Source organism: Mustela erminea, chromosome 9 (genome assembly GCF_009829155.1).
Source record: "Mustela erminea isolate mMusErm1 chromosome 9, mMusErm1.Pri, whole genome shotgun sequence".
NCBI lineage: Eukaryota > Metazoa > Chordata > Mammalia > Carnivora > Mustelidae > Mustela > Mustela erminea.
In genome coordinates this window covers 112,035,230-112,055,393 of record NC_045622.1, presented here as the reverse complement: position 1 = coordinate 112,055,393, position 20,164 = coordinate 112,035,230, and the positions used below count along the sequence as shown (strand labels likewise).

At 60.1% G+C, this 20,164-nt stretch overlaps 1 protein-coding gene across 5 annotated transcripts in view; it reads left to right on the top strand.

Moving 5' to 3' along the window:
• The window catches only part of KCNQ1 (potassium voltage-gated channel subfamily Q member 1), a 307,863-nt gene that overhangs the window by 222,407 nt on the left and 65,292 nt on the right, over window positions 1–20,164 (top strand). For all 5 annotated transcript variants that reach the window (XM_032358151.1, XM_032358152.1, XM_032358147.1 and 2 more), the window contains exons 12-15: window positions 11,370–11,445; window positions 15,938–16,032; window positions 17,017–17,063; window positions 18,238–18,299. In XM_032358151.1, coding sequence (XP_032214042.1) covers window positions 11,370–11,445; window positions 15,938–16,032; window positions 17,017–17,063; window positions 18,238–18,299 — 280 coding nt within the window. The remainder of the gene's footprint in view (window positions 1–11,369; window positions 11,446–15,937; window positions 16,033–17,016; window positions 17,064–18,237; window positions 18,300–20,164) is intronic.

Genomic DNA, 20,164 nt, shown 5'->3' with positions numbered 1-20,164 from the left:
AGTCACTGCTGTTAATTCCCTCCCGTCTGCTTGCTTTGGGCTTGGGTCTTTCTAGTTTTTGGGTAGCAACTGAGATCACTGGTTTGAGACCTTCCATTTGTGTTAGCGGAATCGTGGAATGCTACAAATTACCCTCTAAGAGCTGCTTTAGCTGCACCCCTTGAGTTTTGATATATCTTATTTTCCTTTTTTGTTCAGCTTGAGATGTTCGCCTGTGGCTGGAAGGGTCTGTGCTGTGCAAGTGTGCCAGAATCGGGGACAAGGCCACTGGGCCAGGTGTATTCTTACAGGAAGGCCTTTAACTACCCCTTCAGTACCTTTAGTAGTTGCAAGCTTGGTTGAGACAGTTTATCCCATCTTTAGTCAGTTCTAGGGAGTTAGAATTTTTTCTAGGAATGTGCCCAATCCTCTCGAGGTTTTACAAAGTTGTTGGCATATAGTTGTTGAGAATATTCTTTATTATTATCGATTTTATCCCTATTTGTAGTCAATTCTAACTTAATTTGGTACTGTTTTTATTTGCCCCTTGTCTCAGTCAATCTTACCAGAGTTTTTCCTGTGTTGTTAGTTTTTTTTTTTAAAGAACCAAGTTCTGCTGCATTTAGATTTTCCAGTAAGACTTTCATGAAAGGAAAGCGCTACCACACTCAAGACACTCCACGCTATGCGGATGTCGATGCGTTTCTTCCTGCTTGATCGATAGACTTACTGTAACTCCGGTAAAAACCCCAACAGGTTTTCTCATGGGACTTCTGCAGAGACAAGAGGAATAGACCTTCTCGAGGAAGCAGGGGAAGCCTTTCCCTCTAGGCATCAGGACTCGGTGTGAGGCTGGGATGTGGGTGTGAGCGTCGACCCTCAGCCCGGGGGACCGAGCCGGGAGCCCCGGTGGGCAGCTCTGGGCTGTGCCGACCGCAGCCTCGGGGTTATCCGCGAGGAAAGAGGTGAAGAAACCCCCTCACCCCGCGGACATCAGCTCAGAAACAATCCTCCCAAGCCTCAGAACACGCAGGCTCCTTAGTATCTTCCGGACCTCGGCTTCGGAGCTCTTTCTTGGTCGGGACCCCAGTGCGTTGGCGAGGACAGAGAAAACCTGAGAAAGTTGTTGCGAGAGAGTAAGAGCTTCTTTCCCTCAAAATGTGCCCGCAAGGCAGAGATGTGATGTGAAACCGGGATTCGCCTGCGTTGCTGGTGTCGTGGCAATCCATTACCCCAAACCTCGTGGCTTCGGGCCGCCACGTTCATGGTCTCTGGGTGCACAGATCCGCAGTCGGACGCAGTCGGACGGGTCTGAAAGGGGTCGTGGGGCTGGTCGCTCCTGGCAGGGGAGCCATGGCCCGGCCCCATCCGGCTCCGGGGACACCTACCCCGTCAGCCAGCGGTCCCGTCTTCCTCCTGCACAGCCGGGAGCCTGCCCTCGTCGGGCCACAGCTCCCTCTAGCCACAGCTGAGGAATTTCTCCTCTTCTAAGGGTTCCAGCACCTCACGAGCCCGGGCGGAGAACCCAGAATAATCTCTCCATCTCACAGTGCTTAATCTCAGTCGTATCTCTGGTCCCGTCGCCTCATAAGGTAGCCTGGTCACAGGTTCTAGGCCTGGGACATCGCTCAGCTTTTTCTGCCTGCCCTGGGAGCGGGTCTTTCCCGCACGCGAACTGACAGAGAACGGGTAGGGGGGCCCCTGGGGGGGTCTCAGTCGGTGAAGCGTCTGCCTTCAGCTCCGGTCACGACCTCAGGGTCTGGGGATTGAGCCCCGCTTCAGGCTCCCTGCTTAGCGGGAATCTGCTCCTCCTTCTGCCTGCCCCTCCCCTGCTTGTGCCCTGGTCCTCTCTCAAATAAATACTTAAAAAAAAAAAAAAAAGTGGTGGGTAGGTACGTAGACATTACAGACGACTTACGTCTAACTCCTCTGTAAGAGCCCACGTGAGCCCAACAGAGACGTGGCCCGAGACGTGCTCCGTGCTCCCGGCGGAGCGAGTGCCCGGGGCCCGCTGGAGCGTTAAGGCCCATTTCACACTCGTTTTGTTGGTGTGAGCGAGGAAGGCCGATCCCTGGGGGGTGCAGACGGCGCTGTGGGGGCTCAGGGTCTGCCGCACTGCTGGGGGACGTGCACGGTGACGTCGGACGTCCCCGGAGGGCAGCCCAGCCCGGCAGGTGGGCACCCAACCTGCAGCCTCAGCACCTCGCGGGGCCCAGGACCCGAGGGTGTCCTGCAGGGGTCCCCAGGCCTCCATCCCGTCACCTGTCCACCTGCTGTGTTGTGTCAGAGCCACCAGAAAGGGGCACGAGGCCCCCACCTTCCCGGGCCAAGCCCAGCCCAGAGAGAAGAGGAAACCCTCCCCGAATGGAGCCGGACAGGCCTGTCCCTGGCAGAACGCTGGAGTGGTCCCCAGCCTGGTCTTTGGTTTGAGCACAGCCGGGTCTGTGGGGGCCTGAGCACAGGCCCGGCCAGTGAGGGCCTCCCCCCTGAGGGGCCCTGGAGCCCCAGCCCCCTACCTGCTCCCGCGCCACTGCAGGTGATTGAAAAGAGGCAGGGACGTGTGGCTGGGTGACGTCCCCTCCCGTCTCCGGCCTGGGTGAGGGGCTTCGAAGGGCCAGCCGCCCCCAGCCCAGCAGGGGAACCTGCATCCGGGCCTTCTGGAGCGGCAGCTAGGCCTCCGAGCCTGGGCTCTTGCGCGAGTGCGCACCCACGTGCGTGTGTGAGTGTGGGTGTCGGCTGCGCGCCCTCCTGCCCGGACGTGTGCTCTTAGCACCTGCCACGTGGGTGCCGGGGTCCAGACTGACACCAGGCCAGCCTGTGCGTCTGCAGATCCCTGTCCCGCTGCCCCTGGGCTCACCCACTCTGTCCTGGGGTGCACCCCCGGAACCTTGGGCAGAAAGCCAAGAGGGCTGGGGTGACCGATGGGCCCCTGTGTTGGGACCGAACTCCGGCCGGCCCTGCCCCCGAGCCAACGTCACCTGCAGATCAGAGGGGTCACCCGGCATTGGGGCGGAGCCTGCCGCTGGCGGGTCCTCCCTCAGGCTCCGCCCATCGCCACCGAGGCTGCCCACACCCGGACATAGGCAAGGCTAGGGTCCCCTCAGGTCCTGAAGGTCCCCCAGAGCGGTCACACCCCCATCCTTTCCCTGCTGTGTTGTCAGCACCGTGGAGGCGCAGACATGCCCCTCACCCGGCCCCACGGTCCCCAGGCCCAGCACCCCCAGTCGGCTGGCCTTCTGTCCACCCGCCGGCTGGGAGCTCAGCCCCGGAGGCCTTCCAGCCTGACCGTTTGGTTTGGGGCCGAGCATGGGCCCTGCACCCTGTCGGGGTGGGAAGATGCTGGGGAGGAGGAGGAAGAAGGGACAAGAGCTCTGTGTGTGTCTGAGCCTCCGTCTTCATGAGGCCCCACGCCCGAACGACCCCAAGAAGACGCATATCCTTCCCCAGTGCCTCCTGGAAGGTGCCGCAGCCGTATCCCTGCAGTACCCCAGCGTCCTGGTGCAATGAAGCCTCCTGTGGCCCTGGGACCCACCCTTTTTGCAGCTGGAGCCACCTGTGGGTCTGGCTGGGGGCGAGCCCGACAGTCAGGGTGCAGCCGAGAGAGCTTCAGAGTCCCGTCACCCTCGGCTGGGTGTCCTCTCCTGCCCATGGGTGCCACGCCCTCTCTGCTGAGGCCACAAGAACCGCCTGGACTTTAGAGGACCCCTTGCCCCGCCGGAGCCTCATGGTGGCCCAAGGGGTCCCTGCCCGGTGAGCAGGTGCCCGCCCCCAGGGGCTTCCCGGCTGTCCCCAGTGGCCAGGGTGGGGGTGTTCTGTGTGGGCGTCAGCCGTGCATTCTCCCGTAGTGCCGCATGTTAGTGCGTTACAGGAATACAGCTCCGTGGGCTTCTCTGTGCGCTGTAGTTGGACGTTTGTCACGCTGGGCTTTACTTCCCGTGAGTCAAGTTGCTGTAAATGTTCCGAGGCCTCCTTTTGGTGGCCGTGTGCACTGACTTCTCTGGGGTGTGTATCTGGAAGGACAGGTGCCGGGCCAGGACACGGACCTGTCCACGGTTACCGCCGGGCAGCTCTCGGCGCGGCCGACCCGGTCCACGCTCCCACCAGCAGCACATGTGGGTCCGTTGGGCCACGTCATCCCTAACGCATGACATTGTCAGTCCTTCTCATCTGGCCATGACAGCGGGTGAGCACGAGAACTTCATTGTGGTGAGGACCAGGGGCAAAGTTGTGGAGCGCCAGTTCATGGGCGTGTGGCCATCCCTGGTCCGTGAGGGGCCGTTCAAATCTTTGGTCTTTTTTTTTTTTAATCATGTGGTCTTTTCCTTATTGGTTTGTAGGAATTCTAGATATATTCTGGATACAAGTCCTTTCCCCAAAAATGTCCTTTCCTAGCCTGTAGAGTGTCTGTTCGTTCTCTCGATGAGGTCTTTCGACGGAAGGACGCTCTTGACTTTAAGGAAACACCGTCTGTCAAATATTTCTCTCTTACAGTTAGGGCTTCTTGTGTTTCGTTAAATCGTGGCCTTTCCCAAGGACGCGGAGATATTCCGCTGTTCTGCTCTCCAGGCTCGATTGCCTCTGCCTTCCTATAGGTCTCTGCCCTCGCTGGAATCATTCTGTAACTGGTTTCAGCAGGGACCCAGAGCTCATGTTTTTCCATATGGATGTGCGATTTGTCCCAGGGCTGTTTGTCGAAAAGAACATTCTTTCCCCAGTGGACTGAAACCGTGCCTTGGTCATAAACCAGGTGACCACACACACATACATTTTACATTTTCACGTTCGGATGTTCCATTCTTTTCCACGGACGCATTCATCAATCTAGTCTAGTGGCCCGTTATTAAGAGGGCGACCCCAGACCGCCTCCAGCGACACCCAGTGTCCATCCCCGACGCTTCACGGTGAGCCTTGCGCTCGGCGGCGTACCTCCTCCGACTTTGTTCAAAATCACCTTGTCTGCGCTCAGCCCTTCATTTCTCCACAGAATCCGCTTGAAATATGCCCCCCCCCAAGAAATACTAAACAAGAAAAGCATTCAAAGACTGATTGGAGCCACGTTGAATCCCTACCTCAAAATTAGCACCTTGCACATATTAAACCTTCCAACTCATAAACATCACATCCTGAGTTGATGTAGGGCTTCTTTCTTTTCTTTCACGAAGGTTTGGAGCCTTTCTGTGCAGAGAATTTGCTCGTCTCCAGTAGGTTTATTCTCAGGCATTTTATGATTTTGGATGCTGCTGTTATTGGCATCTTTTTGTTTTATTTCCTAATGGTTGCTACCATATAGAAATACCGGTAATTATTGAAACTGGTGTTCTTGCTAAATTCATGGATCAATCAAAGTGTTTATCTGAAGGTTCTGAAGATTTTAATATCTGTGATGACATCATTTGCAAGTGAGAGTGGTTTTATTTTTACCCTGTCCCGTGATTCTGTTTCTGTTTCCTTTCCCGTCGCTTGTCACACGGGCTGAGAGTTTCAGGACAGCGTCCGATAGGAAGGGCGGCCACGGGGCGCCTGCAGGGCTCAGTGGGTGAAGTATCTGCCTTCAGCTCGGGTCAGTCATCCCGGATGACTCAGGTCAGGTCATCCCGGAGTCCAGGGATCAAGTCCCGCATCGGGCTCCCTGCTCAGTGCGGAGTCGGCTTCCCTCTGCCCCTCCCATGTCTCGTGCTCTCTCTCTCTCTCAAATAAATAAATACTATTTTTTTTAAAAAAGGGTGACCACGGACAACTCTGCCTTGCTCCCTCTCTCAGAAGGAAGACCCCCTAATATTTCACCATTGAGTGTGACATCCGCTTCACAGGGCTTTGTCTTGTTTTGTGTTTTTGTGTGTTTTCTACATAATAGAGTTCCCTTCTGTTCCTGCTCTCCTTCGAGTCGTGTTTCTAATTAGGAACAGCTCTTGAGTCTTATCAAATGTTTCTATGCATCTTTTGAATTGATTATATGTTTTTCCTTAGGGTTATTGTGTGGACTTTATTCTGTGATTATAGAAAAGGTATATTTTATTCTTTTTTTTAAGATTTTATTTATTTATCTGACAGATAGAGATCACATGTAGGCAGACAGGCAGGCAGAGAGAGAGGAGGAAGCAGGCTTCCCGCTGAGCAGAGATCCCGACGCGGGGCTCAATCCCAGGACCCTGGGATCATGACCTGAGCTGAAGGCAGAGACTTTAACCCACTGAGCTCCCCAGGTGCCCCACAAGTATAATTTATTCTTAATTTATTCTGTGGCCAGTTATGGATGTTTATTCTCAGATGCTGACGCAGCCTTGGGTAACTGAATTAAACGTCATCAGTCACGTGTCTTTGGAGACAACACTGGGTTTAGTTTGCTGTACGGGCAGGATTCTGGCCTCTATGTTGGCAAGAGAGATCAGCCAGTGTTTTTTCTGTCTTGCAATATACCGTCTGGTTTTGATATAAAGGCTACGCTGCTTCATAAAAATCCTCCAGAATATTTCTATAAAATGATATTAGTTCTTCCTTAAATGGTTAGAAGAATCACCTAGACTTAAGGTTTTGTTAGTTTGCTTTATGCAAAAATCATTAAAATTCCTAATTTAATTTATGTGATTAATATTGGAAAATTTGGGTTTTATTTCTTCTTGTGTCTGTTTTTATATATTATGTTTAAGGCATATATTTTAACCAAACTGTCAAAATTACTCTTGTACGTAATGTCCTCTGCATAGAGTTTGTAACTCCTGAGATCTGTAAAGATGTTCTATTTTTTTTCTTTTTAGATTAGGCGGGGGGGGGGGGGGGAGTGGGCTCCCCGCCGAGCAGAGAGCCCGATGCGGGGCTCGATCCCAGGACCCTGGGATCATGACCTGAGCCGAAAGCAGAGGCTTTAGCCCACTGAGCCACCCAGGTGCCCCAAGATGTTCTATTTCTGGTGCCTGCATTGGTGACTTCCTGTCACCGAGGGTGACGAACGCAGTCACTCTGACCAGAAGTTTGTCAATCTCATTAGTTTCTTCAGAGAATCATGATTTGGCTTTGGTGATGTTTTTAATGTAATCTTCACTTTTTATTTCATTGGGTTGTACTGTGCATTATCTCTTTCTACCCACTTTCTCGGAGTTTAATTTTTTTTAATAACTTCTTGAAAGACAGTTTGGCTTCCGTCTCCACTGATGTGCACAGTCAAGGTCACAGGTTTTCTCCAAACACCTGCTCCCCTTCATGGCGCGTCGGCCACTGATTGACCTGGGACAAGGGACTTTTTTACCAATTTAAAATACTTTCTGGTTTTTAGCAGATTTCTGCTTGGACCTCGGGCCATTTCGATTAATTTCTAAAACACTTAAGCACTTTCTGGTTATCTTTTTCTTACTGATTTTAGTTTAATTTCCCCGCCGTCAGAGAACGTACGTATGTGATTGAATTTCTTCGAAGTCCGTGGGACCTCGCTTCCCAAGCCTTGCGCACAGTCCGTTCGCGGCAACGCTCCGTGTCGCTTGGGCCACCGGGCGCGGCGTCCTGTCTGTCGATTAGGTCAAGTCGCTGCTCGTGTCGCCCAGACTCGCCTCTGCCGATGATTCGCCCGCGTCTTCTGTCGGTGGCTGGTGCAGGGGAGCCCACATCTCCGGCCCTGGTCGGTCACTTCTCTTTTACATTTTCTTCTGCCGCTTTCCTTTGTGTGTTTGAGGTCATGCTTTCAGGCACATCCAGACTTAGCATTAGTATATTTGTCCCAGAGTGACGGCTTTTTAAAGGATGAAACACCCACGGTCGACCCTGGCTCTACCCACGGTTCACCGCGTACGCTCTGCTTTACCTCCCCGCGCTCCCCTGGGCTCTATCTTTTTCTGTCCTTTTGCTGTCAACGTCTCTGCGTCTTCACGTCCGTATGAAGATTCCTGTACAGATTTATAAGCAACATCAAGGCGCCTTTTGAACGGGTCTGGCGGCGTCTGTCCGCGCACCGGCACGCTGGTCCCCTGGTGGCGCGCACAGCCCGCGGCCTTGCGCGCGGCCTTCTTTCTGATCTCCTTCCCCGCTCCTTCTGGATCAATCGAATGTTGATCCTACTTCACTTTTGTTCTGTTGCCCTGTTGCATTGACATACTCTCGCCGTCGCACCCGTGGCTGACTCGTTCGGGTCGGCCTGGATCGGCCCGTCGGGGCCCCGGTGGCCCGTGGTGCCGGCAGCCGCGCGGCGCCCTCCGTGCCCTGCGCCTCTCGTGCCGTCTTTGGTCCTGCGCTTCCGTTCCGCGCGCACAGACGCAGGGACGCATGTGGGTTTCAGGGGCACGCAGGGTCAGATCGAGATCTTTCTCCCGAGCCGACCGTTGCGGAAAATTATGAAACGTCCCTCTTTGTCTCTAGTCATGTTTAAACCTCATGACGTGCTACCGTTTCAGTCGACACAAATTGAAAGGTTCTCATAAATCTGTCCTTTTATGCGTTCCTTACCCCTCCGCGCACCGCACGCTTCCCCGGGGATCAGTTTTCCCAGCCTGTCCCCTGAACGCGCCTTCCAGTGCGGCTCTCCCAGCCGTGAATTCTCTTGCTTTTTGGTTTCAGCTTCCCTTCTCCTTTTTACTGTGGCAAAATGTACATAACATAAAATACAGCATCTTAACCGTGCTTGTGCCCAGCTCAGGGGCCCTGACCACACTCCCGTGCTGTGCGGCCGTCCCCAGCCTCTGTCTCCAGAACCGTTTCATCTTGGGAAACTGAAAGTCTGAACCCCTGAAACCCTAACTCCCCCTCCACCTGCCCGGCCCCGGCTGCCACCATCCTGCTGTCTGTCCCCCTGAATCCGCCTCTTCTAGGGACCTCGTCTGAGGAGAATCGTACAGGATTTACTTACTTTCCTTCTTCATTTTTAGGGTCTATTCGATGGGTCTAGGATGCTAGGTTGGTCATGATTTTCCTTGAGGAGTTTACAGATGGCACCTGGCGGGGCGTCTGGGGGTGCTCAGTGGGTGAAGCCTCTGCCTTCGGCTCAGGTCATGATCTCGGGGTCCTGGGATCGAGCCCCAGGCGGGGTTTTCATCCGCAGGCAGCCTGCTTCCCCCTCTTCCTTTGTCCCTCCCCCTGCTCGTGCTTTCTCTCTCTCATTCTCTATCTCAAAAAAAGTAAATAAAATCTTAAAAAAAAAAAAAAAAAGACGTCACCCAGATTTTACCCTTTCTGTTGAAAAGCTGGTCATCAGGGTAACGCGTCATTGTCCCCAACCTCTCCTTCACTACTTCTGTGACATTCCCGGTGCCTTTGGTCTCGGCAGCGTGACTCTGAGAAGCCTGGGGAGCTAAAGGCCTGTTGGCGTCTGCGGTCTGATGTCTTCCATCATATTCGGGACGTTCTCAGCCTCTGAGCCTCCCTCTTGCCTCCTCCCCTTCTGGGATTTCATGTGTCCGGGAATCCTGTCTCCCGCATCTTGCAGTTTTTCTGTATGTTTAATTCTACCTGGTCTCCCTGCCCCTACCTGGAAATCCCCTTACAGATCTCCTCTGCTATCAAATTCGTCTGCCACGTTCTTAATTTCCATGATTGTTCTTTCTGTTTCAGAATTTCCGGTTTATTATTTTTAAGGTTTTATTTCTCGGGTGAAACCCTCCATCTATCTTCTTGAACAAATTAATCAGGGGTATTTTAAGTCTTTGTCTCAAAGCTCAGAAGCCAACCACAGCCATCCGTTTGCTTGTGAGCCTGAAGGTCTGCATTTGGGGTGGCTCATCAGGGTGGTCTCCTCTGGGCGCGTCCGACTGGCGGCTCGCAGGACCGGGCGGTCTCCTCTGGGCGCGTCCGACGGGCGGCTCGCAGGACCGGGCGGTCTGCTCTGGGCGCGTCCGACTGGCGGCTCGCAGGACCGGGCGGTCTCCTCTGGGCGCGTCCGACTGGCGGCTCGCAGGACCGGGCGGTCTCCTCTGGACGCGTCCGACTGGCGGCTCGCAGGACCGGGCGGTCTCCTCTGGGCGCGTCCGACGGGCGGCTCGCAGGACCGGGCGGTCTGCTCTGGGCGCGTCCGACGGGCGGCTCGCAGGACCGGGCAGTCTCCTCTGGGCGCGTCCGACGGGCGGCTCGCAGGACCGGGCGGTCTCCTCTGGGCGCGTCCGACGGGCGGCTCGCAGGACAGGGCGGTCTGCTCTCCTCCACGGTGCTCCTCCAGCAGCCCCGCTCAGACACGTCTGTGTGACAGCAGCATTTGACAGACGACAGCAGGAGCTCTGAGGGCTCTTGAGACCACGGCTCATACACGTGGTCCGCTTCCGCCGTGATGGGAGCAGACCCCGCCTGTTGCTCGGGGGAACTGCAAAGGACCTGCCTTCCTCTTTGATCCACAGCAGGCTGCCCTCAGGCCGTAACTTTTTGATTCCTCTCAGCACAAAATTCGCTCACCTCAAAGTCTCATCCAGTTAATGACGGTGTCATGCTCTATGTCCAACATCTTAGGATCCACCATTTTTTCCCCCAGCCTCTGCCCAGTGCCCAGTCTCCATGCAAACCAGCACCATGCGCTTGAGGACTCTGATGCGACAAGACCCCTGGCTGGGTCCTAATTTCTCTACCTGTAATCCATCGCTGCCTAGGAAACCACACCTCAATGTCGTGGGTCAAGACCACAGTTCGTTTTCTTGGTCACGATTCTGGGGATCAGCAATTTGCAGTCGGCTCCGTGGGGAGGTTGTTCTGCTGGCTTTGTGTGTGTGTTTGTGCGGTCCTCTGGGGCGGGATGGTCAGAGGTGGCTTTACTCACGTGTCTGTTGCCTGATACTGGCTCTCGACTGGGCCACCTCTGTTCTCCTCCGAGCCACCTCTCCAGCCACCCAGCTCAGGCTGGACCATGCGGCCACATTCCAAGAGCACATCAGTTATACACGGTGTGACTTCCCAGCATTCTTTTTCCAGAGCAAGTGTCAAGGTCAGCCCAAATTCAAGTAGCGGGAAAACCAACTCTCTCTCCTGACAGAGGAGCTCCAAGCTTCGGAGCCGCTGAATCCGCCGCACCTCAAGATCTGTTTCTGTGGTCTCTTTTTTCCCTTGCCTCTCCGACTTCTCAGTGTAAAAATACATAAAGGCTCCGTGATACTATGTCCCTAGAGATCATTTTGGTTTGCCCGTGGCGTGTGCAAGCCGCAGGACAGCGCACTCTTCCTGGCGGAGGCCTGGTCACGTGCAGTTCTCGGCAGCCAAAGCCCCACCCCTCTCACGTGCATCTGTTTCCTTCTAGGCTTTTTCTACACACATTATCAGTCATGTTTCCTATTTTTATGTTTCTAGAAGGATCTTTGTTTCTAGAAGGATCTAGGTTTCTAGAAGGCACTTAAGAGGGGAGACACTTGGGAAGGCGCCAAGTGTCTGAGGTGCTGGGCACAGGATGAGGGCCACAGGGGCCACTCACACCTCTTCTCCCTTCTCCCCCGAAGGCTGCGAGAACACCACCGGGCCACCATCAAGGTCATTCGGCGAATGCAGTACTTTGTAGCCAAGAAGAAATTCCAGGTGAGTCCTACACTGAGCCCTCCCACCCTGGCCCAGAAGCTCCTCTCTCACTCACAGCAAAGGCTACAAGGCCTCCGTACCCCGCCACACCCCAGACCTGACCCTTCCCTCACCAAATACCCCGAAACAACTTCGCTTTCTTCTGTAAGACAGCGTGCCCCTGAAAAGACTCTGCGCTGAGGTCCAGCCTACAGCTGGACGCACACAGAGCCTCGGGGACTCACCCTCCTCTCCCCAAACTGACTGGCAGATGACGCAGGAGTGATAGAGGTGCTGAGTCCCACACCACCTGCGTGGGAAGTCGGGTCTCCCCGACCCCAGAGCCCTGTCCCCGGGAGCCCCCAGGAGCCAGTGCTCTTGGCCCTGCTCTTCCCCCCGCCCCCGTGGGGTCGGAACAGAAGGGTAGCCTGGCACCCCAGGGGGGCTGCCTTTCCAGAGAGATGAAGGGCTCCTCCGTTGGGGCCGGAGCCAGAGGGGCGCCCTTGCCCATCCCCTTCCCTCCAGGGCCAGGCTTGCGGCAGCCGCCCCTCGGAGCCCCTGGAGCCAAAGGGCCCCAGAGAAAGCCAGCCGGTAGCAGGCTCAGCTCCTTCCTTCGGCTGTGCGGACAGTCCCTGGTCTGAGGAGGTCCCTGGCTCAGCCTCCTCTCTGAGAGCATGTGGACCGCAGAAACAGGGACCCTCAGGTGTGCCCATTCTCCTTCCAGAAGACCCGGCGACTGTGCTCCGCCAGCCCGACGCGTGTCACACGCAGCCCCAGGGCTCGCAGCCGGCCGGGCTCGGGCAGCCCGCGCACACCCTCCCTTGGCGGCGCTCTGCTGCCCGTGTGCCCGACACTCCCGGACAGGGAGGCTGCTCACCGCCAAACGGGGACGAGTCACACAAAGGGTCCCGCTAGGGTTTGGGACTTCTCGTTGCCCAAACACACGAGGCATCGTAAGTGCCATTCTTGGCTGGCAGCCGGAGGTCTGCCTGGCAAGATCCTGGGGAAGACGTGATGGCCCCAGAGGTGGAGAGTATCTGAAGCCGGTGGCCCTGGCTTCCTTCCCACAGAGGGGAAGCGTGAGAGGCAGGTTGCTGAAGGGTGCGGGAGGAGGAGGGGCCCACCTCCCAGCAGCACCAGCACCTCTGGGTGGGGAAGGGGCACAGAGCTCCTGCAGGGGACTGCTCTGGGCAGCACAGGGGAGGTCCTGGGAAGGGCCGGGATGTAGCCCCCTTACTGGCCAGCAGCCTGGCGGTGACAGCGAAGACCCCAGACATCAAACGGGTAGAGCAGGGGGAGGGTCAGTGGAGAATCTTCTAAAATGGGGATGGCCCCCACCCGAGAAGCAGGCAGCTGAGTCTCCCAAGCAGGGCCCTACAAGACGGGGCTGGGGGGAGGCTATGCAGGGTGGGCAGTGGGCTTGCTGGGTTTAGGGGCCCCCAGCACAGCAGGCAAAAACTTGAGGCTCTGACTGCCCAGTTCTAGTGTCACGTGGGCAGCTTCCAGCTTGGGACAGAGTTTGTCCTTGGTAAATGGATGCCCACTGCAGTGAGAGCTGATTTGGGGATTACCCCATCCCCGAAAGGCAGGCAAGAAACTGCCTGGGGGTATCAGCAGGGACCCCCTACTTCCTTCTAGGCTGGGGCCCCCTTTCCTGCTGCAGGACACAGGTCAGGGCCCTGCAAGTGGCCCCCAGAAGAAGGCCGGGCCACCCTACCTTCTCTGCTTTCTGCCCCACATCTGTGCCCAGGACCCTTGGGGCCCCCAAACAAAGCTGGTGGGGGCCTTTGAATGGACATGTTCCGAGAGCCTCCTTGTGTGTCCCAGTGAGGCACCGAGGCTCTCGAGCAAGGCAGGGGACCGGGGCGGCCTCAGCCTCACCAGCTGGGCCGTGTTGCCAGTGGCGACGTTCCACAGGGAGGAGGGACCCCCGGGGGAGCAGCCTGGAGGGAGTGCCTGGCCGTGAGGACGTCTGCGGGCCCAGCTGTCAGGGAGGCCTTCCCTTCCCCCACAACAGCCTGTTGGTCTGTCTGCCTGCACCCCGACCCCACCCCCCAGCCCCAGGGGCTGCCGACGTGGCGGGTGGCCCCCCGCCTGCCTCGCTGCGGCCGATAAGTGCCCCGGGGGCCGCCCCTGTGTCTGGCCAGAGGAGCCAGAGGCTCTTAGCCCTTCGAGTTTGCCTTGAACTCCCGTGTCCACCGTCGGTCAGTCTGGACAGCCCTGCATTATCTTGGCTCATCTCAGGCTTCTGCTGCTGCCGTCAGAGGAAATGAGCTCTGGAGGGAAAGTTGAGATGGTTTCTCCGGCGGGGCCCCAGGCCGCCCCTGACGGAGGCCTCCAGGAGTGCGGACCAGACCCTAGGGGCCTCGCAGCTCCAAGATAAGTCTCAGGGCGCCTGGGGCCCCGCCGGGAGGCACGGACCCTTCTGTGGTCTGGGCTCTGAGCGCAGGGAGGCGGGGCTCACACGCCCCCCACCCCCCACCCCAGAGCCGTGTCCGGCAGCACCCCTGTTTCGCAGACCCGCGCGGGCACGTGCTCCTACTCTCCCTCTCTCTCTCACACACACTCTCACACCTTCCCAGAGGCACACGCGCGCACACACAAGATCCCGACGCACTCGGGTGCCACGTCCACCTGCACACCACGGTCCATGCTCTCCAGCCTCTCTGGGAGCCCATCCCAGGAGTGTGCTCCCTCCTCCCCAGGCCAGGCCCACTCCCCACCAAGCTCTGAACGCAGCCCATGTCCCAGCCCAGACCTCACTGGCCTAGGCACACAGAGAAGGAGCTCAGACTCTTCCAGAAGGGAAGCTCACGCCCCATCTTCCAGAAGGAAGACCTAGGTCTGGGCACATTATCCCCAGCCCGTACCTAAATGCTGCTGTGATGGCGGTCATTCAGCCGACCGAGCGGGGAGCCGGAGGCCCGCCCCGAGTCCTCCCCCGTGCCCGCCCCGTGGTCTCGTGACAGGCCTTGGGTATCGCCCACAAGGTGGTTCTGGAGCCCAGCGCAGACCCGAGGGAGACGAGTCTTCCTGTGCAGGGTGCAGCTGTGCTTTGGGCACGATTGGGTCCAATCCCACACCCCCCATCTCAGGGTCTTCATCTGGGGTCCACAGAGGGGCTGCGTGTTGCCTGTGAGGGCCAGGGGCCCCGCCCGCTAGGTCATGTGGGGAGACAGGGACTGCCTGGACTTCGGGGCCCGGCCCCTGGGAGGAAGGAGGCGTCTGCCGTGGAACTCCCAGAGTCCAGAACCCTAGCAGGGGAGCTGCCAGGACTCCGTCGAGTTGCCCACGTGGCTGGCAGAGCCCCTAGGCCCATCAGAAACACAGTCCAGGATCTGAAGAAGGTGACCCTGGGGTACCCTGTGTTTCTGGGAAAACAGGGCCAGCTGTGCCATCAGACTAGGGGAGCCCCAGTCTTGGGGGATGGGGCCAGAGTAAGGAGGGGTAGGCTCTGCCGGCAGGGAAGACATGTCTCCAGGGGACCCCAGGGCAGACGCCCAGCCCGGACAGTCGGCGGGTCTCTGAGCCCCATTCCTGGTGGTCTCCGCCCTGGCCTCCTCCGCCATGCCGCCTGGCTGGCCTCCCCGGCAAGAGGCAATGACCCCAGGCTCGTTGCTAACGCGGACTCCGGTGCTGCTGAGCCCCACTCGGGGCCTCACCCGCCCAGGCGACCCATGGCCCCTTGGATAAAGGGGTCGTGTTCCCACGCAGCTCTGGCTGGCTTGCATCGGTGCAGGGCCTCTGGGCCAGGAAAAGCCCATTCCACTGGCCTGCTGCGACCTGGGGGAGACCCTCGGCCCGTGGGCTCCTGGGAACGGGGCCGTAAACATGGCTTAAGGTTCTACAACGTCGTGAGAAGCCTCGCGCTTGGTGGTGGTTTCTGGTGGTTTCACCTGAGCCCCGCGGGGCTCACCTGAGCATTTACGGGCTCTAAGGTGGCACCAAACCCAGGGGCCTTGGGGTCAGCTGCCCAGCCCTGCGTGGCCCCAGGCCCACCGTGGGAGCACCCCCCGGAGCCCCACAAGCTGCTCTGTCGCAGAGAGCGGGCACAGCAGGCTGCGGCTATCACCCGAGGCCGCCTCTGCTGGCCTCTTCCCCGCCCTGAGAATGGTGCATGGGTCAGGGCTCAGCGTGGGGCAGGGAAGACAGTGGCTGCGCAGAGCCCGGCCCCTCCTGGCCCCGCAGCGTGATGGGTTCCTCCCAAGAACGGGGCCTGGTAACCTGGAGAGGGGCGGCGATGGGGCCCTGTGGTGGGTGGGCAGGAAGCTAAGGCCTAGAGAGGCCAAGCCGCCAGCCCAAGGTCCCCCAGCTCCAGCGACCCAGCCCCAGGGCCGAGGGGGCCCTTGTGTGTGCCCTGGGCTGGGACAGCCCCATTGCTCATTGCTCAGCAGCAGTGACCTCCTCAGGTCCCCGAGAGGCCCCATGCAGCATCACTGTCACCGGTGGCACTGGGCGGACAGGGCGCGGCACAGGGCGCGGGACAGGGGGTGACAGTCTTTGTGGCCTACAGCAAGCCCGGAAACCCTATGACGTGCGGGACGTCATCGAGCAGTACTCCCAGGGCCACCTCAACCTCATGGTGCGCATCAAAGAGCTGCAGAGAAGGTGGGCACGGGGGTGGGGCGGGGGTGTGCGTGGACGGGGGGGTGCGGGGAGGGGCAGGGCAGGGCAGGGGTGTGCGTGGACGGGGGCGGGACAGGGGTGGGGGGTGGCATGACGGATGCGAGCGCGGGTGGGGGGAGATGAACGGGGTGGGGGGGTGATGGACGGGGCATGGGCACGGGGAGGGGCAGGGGCGGCTGCCCCCACAGAGCCACGGACACCCTCCAGCTACCCCCACACCAACCACACCACCTGGGAGCCAGGAGGGCCAGGCCTGCCCAGGACACACCCAGTGCCCGGCATAGAGTCCTGCCCCCTGGGCTGCACCCCTGAGGCCTCCCCATCCTGGGCCTGGAATCAGGAACACTAACTAGTGGGAGTCGCCAGCTTCCGGCATCCACCCGGAAGAGCTTGTCCCCACGGAAACACCACGGTCCCCGGGGCCTGCGCAGGCTCAGACTGGCTGTACCTCTCCAGTGGACTAGCCTGGGAACCTACACCCCGTGTCCTAGGGTATGGCTGGGACACTGTGTCCATCCTGACCTCAGCCGGAGGCTCAGGCTGCCCCTGACCACGGCGAACCCGCTGGAGAGATGTGCAGCCGGCCTAGCTCGGCAATGGGGCCTCACCCTGCAAGGGCCTCACCCTGCAAGGCCCGTTCCCCGCCGGTCTCTCTGAGCGCGGCTGAGGTGCCTGGCCTGCGCTTCTTACAAGGGAATGACAGGACCCGGGGCACTTGCCCCGGGAGGAAGCTGAGGGACTCTGCCACTGCCCCTCGCCTCTGAGCACCCCCCGGAAGTAGTACGGGCCTCTGGGCCCAGGAGGACCGTGGCAGGCTCAGGGCAGTGGTGGGTGTCCCCAGAACGGGTGAGTTGTTCTTCGACCTGCTGGGCACCTCACCTGTCCACTCTGGGTGGGCTGGGTGGGGGTGTGTGGAGCCCGGGCCGAGCACAAGCCGGTCTATCCGTCTCCCTCCGTCCCTCCCAGGCTGGACCAGTCCATCGGGAAGCCTTCCCTCTTCATCTCTGTCTCAGGTGAGTTTCCTCATCCAGACACGCTGCCCGCACCAGACCCTCGGCCTCCCCTCCACCCACGCCCGCCTCTCCCCATCAGAACGGGCCAGCAGGGCCTGGGAAGTGCAGGACAGGCCCACACGCCGGTGGACACCCCCCCCCACCCCCGCCCAGCCAAGGGCCTAGACATGTGCTTTATAAAGGAATCTTTGGTTCGTACAGGATCTCTTTAAACGGGGGGCCTTTCTAGGCCCTCAGAGATCTGAGTGTGACCTTCAGGACCCCATGCGGGGCCAGGAGCCAGCCCAGAGGGACCCGAGGGGCCGGCAGCAGCAGCAGCAGCTGGTGGGAGCCATTCTCCAGCCCTGACCCCTCGTGTTCCCCGGACCCCTCACATCCCCCGGACCAGGGCTACAGCTCCCTCCAGGGAGGACAAGGCCAGGCCGGTCCCGTGGGTTGCCCAGCCCGAGTCCTGGTGGGAGCCGTGGCTTAGCGGGGCTGGATGGCAGGGCGGCTGGAGAGGCCAGCAGGACACAGGGGGCCGGGGCGGGGGGCGCAGAACGTGGGCATGTCCCAGGCCGCTGCATCACGGAGAAACAGGTCTAAGCGGTTCCAGGGCCTCCCAGCGCAGATAGAAGCCAGGGTTAGGCCGTGGCACGGTCCACTGCATGCGGCAGCTCCGAGTCTGGCCAAAGCAAGGAGCAGATCTCACCCCACGGGACCCTGTTGCTAATAAGCACGGACCGTCCCCGTGCCAGCGGGGCCGGATGATGCGTCCCCACGACGAAGGCTAACGAAAGCCCTTGACCCCTGGCGCAAGTTACCGAAGTGGGACACGGAGGCGGGAAGTGAGCACACGCTACTGGGGAAACGGCGCCCACAGGCTCGCCCAACGCGGGTTCGCCACAACCTCCCCCTCCGACAGCTCGTGGCCTCCGCACGGCCCAGTCCCACGGGTGCGCCTGCCCGCCGCCCGCAGCCCCCACGGGGACAGCCCCGTCCTCCAGGGCCGGGTTTCGGGGGCCTCGCGGGAGCCCCCGCCCAGCCCACTCCTGCGCCTCCCGGGGTTCCCAACGTGGAGGTGCTCACATGTGGGCCCTTGACCCTAGATGGCGCCCCCAGCCCCTGTCACCCTTCCCTCTGGGCCCCTCCCCCGCCAGCACCGCGTCCCTGACTCGGGCGCTCTACCCCGCAGAGAAGTCCAAGGACCGCGGCAGCAACACCGTCGGGGCCCGCCTGAACCGGGTGGAAGACAAGGTAGGCACCAGAGCCCCGGGTCACGCGGGCTCTGGGGATGGCCACGGTCCTTGGGCCGCGCGGGCTCTGGTCACGGTCACAGTCCTCGGGCCGCACGGGCTTTGGTCACGGTCACGGTCCTCGGGCTGCGTGGGCTCTGGGGACGGTCACGGTCCTCGGGGCGGCACCCGCAGCCGCCGCTAATCCCCCCAGTGGCGTCGCGAGCTGTGTGCGGGCCGCCCTGCACCCCGGCCTGGGCTCAGGGCCTCCCAACCCTGGGGCTCACGTCCACTCCCCCACTCGAAGCAGATGTCGGTCCCCAGGGCCCTGGTTTGTAGGACTCTGGCACGTGGTGTCTTTACTGACGCGTGGCACCTGGTGGCCCGAGGCCCCTCTCGGGAGCAGCTGAGGCTGCCCAGGGCACAGGGGACAGGGCTCGTCTGTGCTGCCGCCGTGTGCGCTCGGGGAATTCAGAGGTGCTGAGAGCGGCACAGGGGTGCGTCGCGGGGAGCTGGGCCTGTGGGCTCGAGGACCCTCCATGTGGGGTGCAGACCATGCTCGGCGAGCGCCGGGCCGACCAAGGCCCCGCTGCGTTCCAGGTGGGACGTGGGCCTGTGGGTCCTTGGCATAAGCACGGCCCCTCGGCCACCGGGACGCCCCCACCGCTGGCAGGCCTGCGGGCCTCTCAGCACGGGAGCCTCTGCCCGGGGTGTCCTGGGGAGCCGAGGGGGTCTTTCTCGGGCTCAGGCCCGCCCTGTGAAGTCTCTGGGGTTCAGAGGGGGCCATTATCGTGCCCGACAGCTCGTCCATCTACACGGGCTTTATCTGAAAGTAGCCGGGAGACTAAAAATAGCGGGTTTCGCCGGGCAGGACCTGTGTGTGCTGTTCGGTTTCCCGGGCAACGCCGGGCTCTGGCCAGCTTCCATCCCCGCTGACGCTGGGCAGGCGGGGCAGGGGTGCGGCTCCCTGGGCCCCGCGGCCCGCAGCATCACACCCTCTCCATGGGCACCGTCCGCCTTGGCCTGGGCTGGCCGCGGGGCCTGACACGGCACGGGACCAGGACGGGAGAGGGAGGGCCGCTGTCCAGGTGCCCACGGGGGTCCTCACTTTCAGCCTGGCCAGCTGAGACTATACAACGCCAACATCCGGCCTGCTGGAGGGTCTGGCCCCCGGGCGGTGCAGGCCCCAGCCAGGCTGGTACCTGGCCTGCTCTCGGGCAGATGGCCTGGTGGCAGATGAGAGCAGGAGAGGTCACGCCCCCAGGCGGCAGGTATCAGAGGCCCGGGGACCCTCCATGGAGCCAGGGTATCCTTGGCTCTTCCAGTGCCGGGGACCAGGGACTCGGGGCTGGCATTATCCTCCAAAGCGGCTGGTGGCCACCCCCGGTGTGGCAGGCCAGGCACCCCGGGGGGAGCTTCTAGACAGCAGAGGAAGCAGAGGTAGGCCAGGAGATAGACCCGGGCCCCTTTCTCCAACCTTCTCGCCCAGCCCTGGCACCCTGGCCAAGCAGGCTTTTGCTGACCAGCCTCCACTGCTGATGGGAATCACGGTGGCCCCTGGGAACACAGGCCTCCCTGCCCTAGGGCACCCGGGCAGTGGCCCCTGTTGCACTAGCTTCCAGATGCGCTCCCCTCTCCCTGCTCTGGTGTTCGAGTTTTCTTAGGGCTCTGCCCTCTGCTTCTCAGGCCAGGCCACCCCTTAAAGCTCGGACTAGAACCTGGTGTCCTCGGGATGACAGTGGGTTGGGGACAGGGTCTCCTGGAGCAGCGCCCCTGCCCAGGCGGGAGAAGCAGACATCCAGCCACCTGTGCCGGTCCGACAACCAGGATGGCCCTGCTGGCCACGGGCAGCACGGCGGGCTGCGGTGGGGCCCTGCTTGCCTCCAC